Source organism: Arachis ipaensis, chromosome B05, assembly GCF_000816755.2.
Source record: "Arachis ipaensis cultivar K30076 chromosome B05, Araip1.1, whole genome shotgun sequence".
NCBI lineage: Eukaryota > Viridiplantae > Streptophyta > Magnoliopsida > Fabales > Fabaceae > Arachis > Arachis ipaensis.
The window spans coordinates 31,195,047-31,204,155 of record NC_029789.2 but is presented as its reverse complement, the minus strand read 5'-3'; the positions used below and the strand labels follow the sequence as shown (position 1 = coordinate 31,204,155).

The 9,109-nt window shown below is 31.1% G+C and overlaps 1 protein-coding gene across 6 annotated transcripts; it reads right to left on the bottom strand.

Moving 5' to 3' along the window:
• Positions 4,053–8,330, bottom strand: LOC107643435 (chromosome partition protein Smc). 6 transcript variants are annotated; one of them, XM_016347080.2, is made up of 14 exons: positions 8,129–8,324; positions 8,010–8,054; positions 7,815–7,913; positions 7,626–7,736; positions 6,976–7,150; positions 6,789–6,845; positions 6,514–6,650; positions 6,342–6,401; positions 6,181–6,258; positions 5,746–5,819; positions 5,430–5,501; positions 4,997–5,058; positions 4,544–4,591; positions 4,053–4,372 (listed from the first exon to the last, which is right to left on the bottom strand). In XM_016347080.2, exons 1-11 carry the CDS (start codon positions 8,243–8,245, stop codon positions 5,444–5,446), a joined length of 1,011 nt encoding a protein of 336 aa, XP_016202566.2. In that variant the 5' UTR covers positions 8,246–8,324; the 3' UTR covers positions 4,053–4,372; positions 4,544–4,591; positions 4,997–5,058; positions 5,430–5,443. The 6 variants fall into 6 exon arrangements, with proteins under 6 accessions (XP_016202566.2, XP_020979170.1, XP_020979171.1 ...); XM_021123511.1 differs by having other exon boundaries at positions 7,815–7,924; positions 8,129–8,323; XM_021123512.1 differs by having other exon boundaries at positions 7,815–7,924; positions 8,010–8,049; positions 8,129–8,323.

Sequence of the window (9,109 nt, the reverse complement as noted above, 5' to 3'; positions counted from 1 at the left end):
TATTGTAGTGTTATAGCATATAATTTACTTAATGTCTAGGCAAATTGCATCTCAAACATGTGGTTTGCCTATTGTCTAGACGAACTGCATTCCAACAAAATAAAATTATTTTAATTTATTTTAATTATTTATAAAATGTCTTTTATATATTTTTTTCTAATTATAAAAAGATTGATTTTTTAGGTGGAGACCATGTTGGGACCCATTTTGCCTCATGTTTAGACAACCTGCATCTCAAACGCATAGTTGCCTAGTGTCTAGGCAAATTACATCCCAGCCCGAAAAAAAAAATTGTGTATTTAAAGATATTTTTATTTGTTTTGAAAAATAAAGAGTGATTATAATTCATTTCAAAAAAACAAAAATTTCACAGTACTCACCACTATCAAACCTAACATCTCACAAATCCATTGAAGACCACCATTTTCCTTCCATTCAAATCTATACCTTTCTAAGAAAAGTTATTTCCCAATTTATCCCTAATGAATATCTCTCTAGTTCCGAAGAAGATCCTTCATAGGTTTTATCTTCCGGAACCAACTCAAAGACCTAATCTTTCCTATAGAGTCAAAATAATTCCGCTTCTACAAAGTGTTATGTGTTACATAAATAAATAACTTTATTTATGTTATTGCATATATATGTGCGCTACAAGTGACTATGTTTGATGTATAACATTATCTATGTTCTTCCCTTAACTGTGGTTATGCTTATATTATGTTGCTTATTAAATCGTTGTTTTCTTGATACCATACTCAATTTAAGCGAATTTAAATCATTACCTTATCTAGCTAGACTTTGTACTTAAACCTCAAGAACGGTATTGAAATAATAAAAATGTCATATCTACACATACAATCAAACAATAGAAGTTATAGTAATTGAATTGAAACTCTTCAACAATTAAATTAGTACTCAATAATAAAGAATATGAGTAAAATAATAAATTTAATATTTTACATGTTTTATTATTTCTGTTGGAACAATCTGTTGTAATTTAACGTGTTTTTGGTCATGAATATGGAATAATTTTTAGGTATCTTTTAAATATTATTCTTTATTTAGTTTTTAAAAAAATAAAAAAATAATAATGTTTTATTTTTTAAATAATCAGTACATAAAAATAGATATTTAAATTAATTAAATAATAATAAATTCTTTAAAAAATTAAATAAAAACAAAAAATTAAAAAACAACTAACATTTCTTTTAAAAAAAATACCACTATGAGATACAACACCAAAATTAAAAAGCGGAAATATGGATATCGCACTTCTTTTAGCAAAGTCGCATCATTATTGCATTCTCACTATTCCCCAAGCAGCACTTAAATGAGTGTACTCCAAAATCAGTGCATTGATGGGTTTGACTCAATGCAACCACGTATTTCTTTCTCGTGCTTTGAGCAAAGCTGGAAATTTCTGACGGAATTAAGGATCAAAATTTTGTCTTCTTAGCAAGGTAAAAGAATGGAAAAAAGTTACTGTTAGATTTCCCTTCTTAACGCTGAAATTATTGCATGTGTTGCTTTTGCATTTGCAAAACTATTTTTATATAGCTCAATATTATATTATGACACTCGTGCAATATTTTAGATTCAACATTTCTAACTTCTATGATCTATCATAGACCATCTACCATAACTTGTGAAACGTTTCAGATTATGAGATTATAGTTTTAAATTCATAATAATTGATATAAAAAAGAGACCAACTCCTTTTTCTTTTTCGTTATTAAAAGTTGCATTGTAAACAGCTGTAACATGGGTAGCTAGATCCTAAACTACTCATTTGAAAATGTGTATAGTGAACATTGAAAGCACTTACTTGAGGCCTTAGATAGTGTGAAATACACGTGCCACGAAAAGGTTAATGCCTTTTTCTATTTTGTTTTTTGACATAGAAAAGCTTAAAGTTTTGGGGAAAAAAATCAAGTAAAAAAGTGATAAAATAATAAAATTAAATTTAATAACTATTAAATTTATAAGTTTTTATTAGGTATGAACTTCAATATCTTAATTAAAAAATAATTAGACTTCTATTCTCTCACTTCATTAATAATATTGAATATCTTCTCAATATTAATAGACATTTCAATTAATGTGGATACCATTTTTTAAATGTAAATGTCATTCACAATATCTAGCTAATGGCTATGTAGTAGTCCGGATTTAAATTACAAATATTTCAGATTTACTAATCATCAAGACAATATAGTAGATTTTAAGTAGAAAATCTAAATGAAGTTTTGGAAACATGTTTATTTGTGAAATAAGACTCTGATATTTGAGTTTTTAATATCTTAAATTTTTTTTTTCTTGAGTAGCTTTAACAAATTGATTAAAAACTCAATGCCTTTCCTACATATTTTTATGAAAGAAAATGCGACCTCAGAAAAATAAAGGGATACTTCGCCCACCCCCTAAAATTTATATTTTAAACTTCTTATAAAATCAAAAAATTGATTTTATAAGAATTTTATTGATAATTTTTAGAGTTTTAAATTCACACAGACTCTTAATAAATTTATTTTTGAAACTTTTTTCACCGTGGTGATTAAGTAAAAAAGGATCATTGTTGCAAATAATGTCTAAGAAAAAAAAGTAACTGTAGTATGAAAAATTTTTATAGGAAAAAATAACATCGTATAAGAAACGAAAAAATAGAATGATGATGTTGATGTGTTAGTGTTAGTGTTTGTGTTTGTGTTGATAGTAGTAGAGAAAATAATAATGGTGATAAGATATAGTTGCTCAATAGAAATAATAGAGATAAAAATTATAACGATGAGGATGAAAAACGTGTTGAAAATAATAGTGGTTGGTCCTATTACTAAAATGAATTTTGTGAGAGTATAAAATTCCTACATATTACGAATAAGATAAAGTCTGCTTTTTGTCCTCAATATTTGTAATTTTTTTCAAAAGTACTTTTAACGTTTAACTTCATTCTATTTTGTCTCTAATAGTTCCGATTGATGTCAAAATGATCTATGGATGTTAATTTTATCTAAAACGTTAGGGTCAAAATTAAATAAATCAAAAATATTAAAGACAAAATTGAATAAAATTAAACATTAGAAATATTTTTGAAAAAATTATAAACGTTAAGGACAAAAAATACACTTTATGTTTACAAATAAAATTTCCTACAAAACTAATTTTGATAACTATTTGACAAAATTTTTAACCAAAAATACGTATTATTTCAAAATAAATAATATTAATTGTTAAAATATTTTTTTAATAAAAAATTATATTGTCTTTCGTGAAAATAGATAAAGTTTAAATTGGTTCATTATTCTAAAAGTTCTCTAATAACATTGCTATGAAGGCCTCTTTTTAATAGTAAAAAATAATACTTAAAAACTATCAAAGAAGAGAGGAGCTTAGAGACATTACACTAAAATTCATAAAAGCGGAAAAGCCCACTAATAGTTATTTTTTGATGGTCAGCCCACTAATCATTACTCCTTACAAATTAAGACTCTTAGACCAGGAACAATAACTATATATCTTTTTTCCTTTCTTCAATAAGCGATATACTTTTGATGTTGACTTAACCTTACTAAAGGTTAAAATCATGATTGTCTTCCAGGTAGTGTCAAGTGGACAAGTTATTATCGAAGTACAAGATTTGGTTGAAAGTTGGAACAACCTCAGCTCAGACTTCTAAACTACTTGTTTTAAAATACGGTGATGCTATATGATCAAATTATTTAGTAATTAAATTCAACCAAATTAATTCAATAACTTATTAGCACAATAAATACCAATTGAAGAAAAAAGTGTTGATGCATATGAAGAAAAAAGACTCTGTCTAAATTAGTTAAAAAAATAACTTATTCACCTAGCATTTTTCTTTCAAATAATCCTTTTCTCCTTTGTACCAAAGATACCTTGTTAGAGTGGGGATTGACAAAGATAATGGACAATTATACAACTTGATCTCGTAGAGATTTTGAATGGGAGTAATAATAGAATCCGAGTCCCAATGGCTTCATAAGGAAAAAAAAGATTCTCCTTGTTGTCATGATTATTGAAAGAGAAAGAAATTTGGGTCCATAGATACTTTCATTAAGACTAGACAGAATAATGACCACAAGTGGTCCTGTCTCTTCCTTCTATTGGAGTTTGTAATTGTATATAAATATGACAGCCCCCACCCAAAAAAATAGTAATAATAATAATAATAAAAAGGAACCAGACATTACATTATCAAATGATCATCCAATACAGCATACAGGATCAAAAGGGAATTTGTGGCATTGTCAATGATGAATGAGCAATGAGAGGCAAAAAGAAAAATTGTGGCACCAAAACCATGCTTCGACAGGGCATTATCCGTGCATTTTCATAGTGCTGCCTCCTTCACCTATTTTCATGACAATATAAATATGAGTAACCAAACAGTAACCAATGATAAAAATAAAAAAATAACAAAGTCATGCTAACATGGAAGTATCTACTAAATTAAAATCAAATATCTGAATTACCATTATTTCAGACAACCCATGTTACAACAATGAGAATAAAAAATTCATACCTCTATTGATTATCAGCTGTAAGCTGTCATAGGAGGATCTGATCAAACCTGCAGAATAACATCGGACACTACTAGTAAACTATTATGCTAATTCAACTGGTTCTAAAATCTATTACCATCTCAAAGCATGTCCCGTATGGAAGTCAAAACAAATTGCAAATCAATTTGCCTCCAGCCCTCCATAACAAAGATTGAGCAGTTGAGTTCATTGTCCAAACTTAGTAAATTACAGGTGAATAACAAACTTGAAACTGTAACTTTAAAAGATCAAATGGCCATAGAAACAAAGAGTTTAATGAATTTGAGTTAAAAAAACTTTAAGAATGATTAACATGGAAGAAAACTTCATGTCTGCAAACGAGTAATGACTATATAGTTTAATTGCTAATATATTTTAATACATTTATAATTATCTCCCTTGGAAATTTTGATAAATCTGCATTGACACTATACCTTCAGCAAATTGATGCTCTTCAAACACTTCTTTTTTCGGCTTTTGAGCTACACCTAGGTAACTGAAGTTATCATGTAACAAAAATCAGGATAATTTCAACTTTTTATGAAATTAATCGAAAATTTTACAGAAACATCTAAAAGAAAAATTTGGGGTAAAAAAGATCAAACTTTTGAACCATAAAATTGGTGCTTCTGGGTTTTACTTAGGTTAACTAAAGCAACCAATTGCAAACAATTAAGTCCCAGAAGAAATATATAAAAAATAAAGAGTATATTCTTCAAGGAAAATGCATTGTCCTCTTTGCTGCCATGGTTCAAAGCTATTTCTCATATATCTACCAATATCAAATATGAGTTTGTTGACAAAGTTAGATCCAGTGACTTGATTAAACTGTTTAGAAACATAAAGGAAATAACATTGAACATAAACCTCTGCCCTTCAAGTCAGCATTCAGTAGGTTCATGAGCCTTCTCTTCCTTGCCTGGAACAATATCTTCCATCCTGGGAAATGGACAGCATTGTTTAATAAGAACGAAATAATTGAAATATTCATATAGAAGCCTAGAAATGCAGGAAAGTCCAACATCTTTGATACATTCATTATTAGGTATCACTTGCATCCATATAGGAATGACAGCCTAGAAACGCAAGTGTCTTATTTTTTTCATTCTGCACTAAATAAGCTATAAATTCCAACAGCAATTTTTAGATGAAGTTAACATGTGTACCAATATGTTATTTTTACCTATTATTTGTAGCCTTCAGATCTGTTGTGCTTGCTTCTTTTTGTGACAAAATTGAGGAGAATAACATTTTGTCCTGAAATAAAAACAAGCATTGCGCTGACACATACATAATGTAGAAATACAACTCAACCTTGAGAACTAATTAGAAGAATAGCTTTTAAAAACAAGAGAGTAAAAATTATTGTTTGAAACTAAAGTATCAATCATCCAACCATGCAGACAGGCCCATCTAAAAAGGGTGAAAGAAAATCTTGAGAAAATTGACAAAGAAATAGTATTCCTATTCATCTTTGTATACTTATGAAACTTACAGTAAACAGATAAAATTTCAAAAAGAGATGACAACTATGTATGTCACAGTAAAATTAGAGTCAAGTCAGAAATTGTATTAAAAATAAAATCCTTCTAGCCAAAAATGGATGAAATCCATTTACCTCTTCATTCGTATTCATTATAGTGTCCTGAATCCTCTGTAGGATGTGTTGTAAACTTCCAACTTCATATTGCAATGCCTTAGGATTATGTTCAGAGGAGTTAGAATGTTAAAGGACCTCCAACCAGAAATCATAAACATTGCGGTAAATCGAATGTCAACCTCTTTGTCTGAAATTAAGTTTTGTATCTCCACATCCTTTGCTGATAAAGTTTGCTTTATGTTTAGCTGGGTTAAGAGAAGACTTCAACAGAATCTGTTAAGTAAAAGCAAATAAATTTAAATGAAACTTTTGTATTTGATTAAGACAACTATTCCATTTTGGTATGGATATTTCTTCTATATGAGCTCGATCATTATTGCTAAGTCTTGCCGCATCCAGCTTTGCCTCTAGCTGTGAGATGACTCTATCCTTTCTTCGTAATTCAGCCTCATTGTTTTCCAGTCTATTTCTTAGATCAGTAATATTTTCTGGAGCAACAAAAAAATAGCGTTTCCCAGATGATGAAACTTAGACAGGATGGAAACACATCATGCACCTAAATATATCATTAATAGCATACAACATATTTAAGATATGTAAGATTGATAGTGGGGGTTTTAAGTTACCTACAAATTCTTTTTCAAATGTAGAGACCCGGTCCATTTTGTTTCTCAGGCTAGTCACTGCTTACAGGATATTATTGAAAAGGGAGGAAACAAGAGACCAATGAATCTTCTATATCATTTGATCGCATGAATATACAGTTCCCCAGATAAAAACGCAGGAATGACTATTAGCTGAAAATCTATTTACCAACTTCCTCTTTATCATTTACAAGATTCTGCACTTTGTCCACAATTTGCTTGACATAAAACACCTCCTTCTCTACCGAATCAAATAACAATAAGTGAGAGTTTATTTTCTCTGAAAGAACATTGATCATCCTGTCTTTGGTTTCAATTGAACGTTTCATTTGAGCAGTAGATTCCTGCATAAATTTTTGTTAAACCCAAATACACGATCAGTGTAATTTCTTAATTAGGAGGAGTCCAACTGTTATTAATTTCTCTATAAAGTACAAGCCTTCATTGTCCTGGTAATCTACAGAAACAACCAAAATCCTAATTAACAAATCATATGGTTCAAAATCAAACATATGGATTAGATATGAATACCGCTGGAGATACATAGAATTGTCACACAAAAATGGGGGAAATGGGTTCACTATAGCTATATAGTTATAAACACCGATTCCCAGTTCTGCTCAAATTCACACATCACATGTTCATCAGATTCTACACAATCTCGCAAACCATGAAAGAAAATTGAGATGATCAAAATTCTCGGTTCCTACTGCTGAATCAGCACCATCTCTTCCCCTTTACTGACTATATTCAATGGTTTATATGGCAATATTTATAACGAATATTAAGAAGACCAAAGTCAATCATACAAAAAATAACCTCATAAGCATGCACGAAATTCTCCCTAGACTGTAGCACGCTATTTAGGGTTCCCTTCAACTCTTTGTGCTTGCTTTCAAGCATCGCATTATCATTCTGTAGGTAATTTACCTGCATTAGAAGCAAAAATAAATTTCATTTCCAAAGAGAAACAAGATCTTAAAGATACAAATATCAAATTCCACAAACCTGTCTCTCCAGTTTCTGGCGCTCTTCTTTGACCGAAGCTAACTCTTGCTGCAATTCCTGTATCTTCATAGTCAACTCTTCCTCATTCTGCTTCTGCCTCTAATCTCGCTCTCAAACACCGCAAATCAAATAAGCACTTAAAAAATAACCAAAATTTTCTAAAGAAAAATAGTAAAAGAACAGAAAATGGAAAACCTGGATTTGTTGGCGGTGCTGTTCCGTGGCAGAGCGTTCTCTGTCCTGAAAAAGTTCAAGTTAGTCGAAGAAAACGGAGGGAGTGTCCATGGCGAACGGGTTTTCAGAGAAAGTGTTACCCTGAGATATCGAACTTCGGAAATTAGGGATTGAAGTTGGAGCTTGAACTTTGAGAGCTTCAGAAGTTCCATCACCATTAAAAGAAAACAAAAATTTCTTTTCTTTTCAGTTTTCATTTTCAATTTTTCATATTTGTCACCATTTTATAGGAAAGCCCAGCGACGTCGTTTTCTTTCTTCGAGGAATGTAATGCAGGTTGCAGTTGCACTTTTTTGGAGGGAAATTTGCGTGTGGTTTTGTTTTAGCGTTGGAGATTTTTTATTTAAATAATAAAATAAATGCATTGATAAATAATTTTACAAATATTTATCGTTTTCCGTTCTGTAGTCATATGTTGTAAACAAAATATGACGCATTATTTATCTCGTTTACAGCGTAAACGAGATACATGGAGTTGTGTTCCACCGGCTATAAAAGGATGTGTAATCTTTGGTATTCTTTACAAACTTTTTGTATCATATTTTTCACAAATACAAGGCATGGTCAGTAATAGTCTGTACATAGTTGTGCTTGTGTATCCTAATTACCGTATGAGAAACGGCGACAATGGGGTGACATTTGAGTGTAAGGATCCGATATTGTTTCGCATTCAACGTGTGAATACGTTGTCGGATTTGAAGAGTTTGATACTGAGCAAGCTCGGTGGTACAGTAGAGAGGGAAATCGGGAGGGTGGCGTATATGTTACTGGCCCCCATGGGTAATGGAGTCTTCCGATTTCGACTATTCCGACTCCAAGGGGACGAGCATGTGCGAGTGATGTTCGACATCCATGGGAGGATCATGGTGGAGCAAGTAATGGAGCTGTCTGCGGACGTTGGACACAGTGGCGGTGGTCCTTCCGTATACTCGACCTATGTGCAGGACGACCGACCTTTCGCACCACCTCCCATTCATGTCACCGTTCCAGTTGATGAGGCGGAGGTGGGCGAGGAGTAGTCGGACGAGGATTACGTGGCGGACAGTGGTGATAGCGGATCG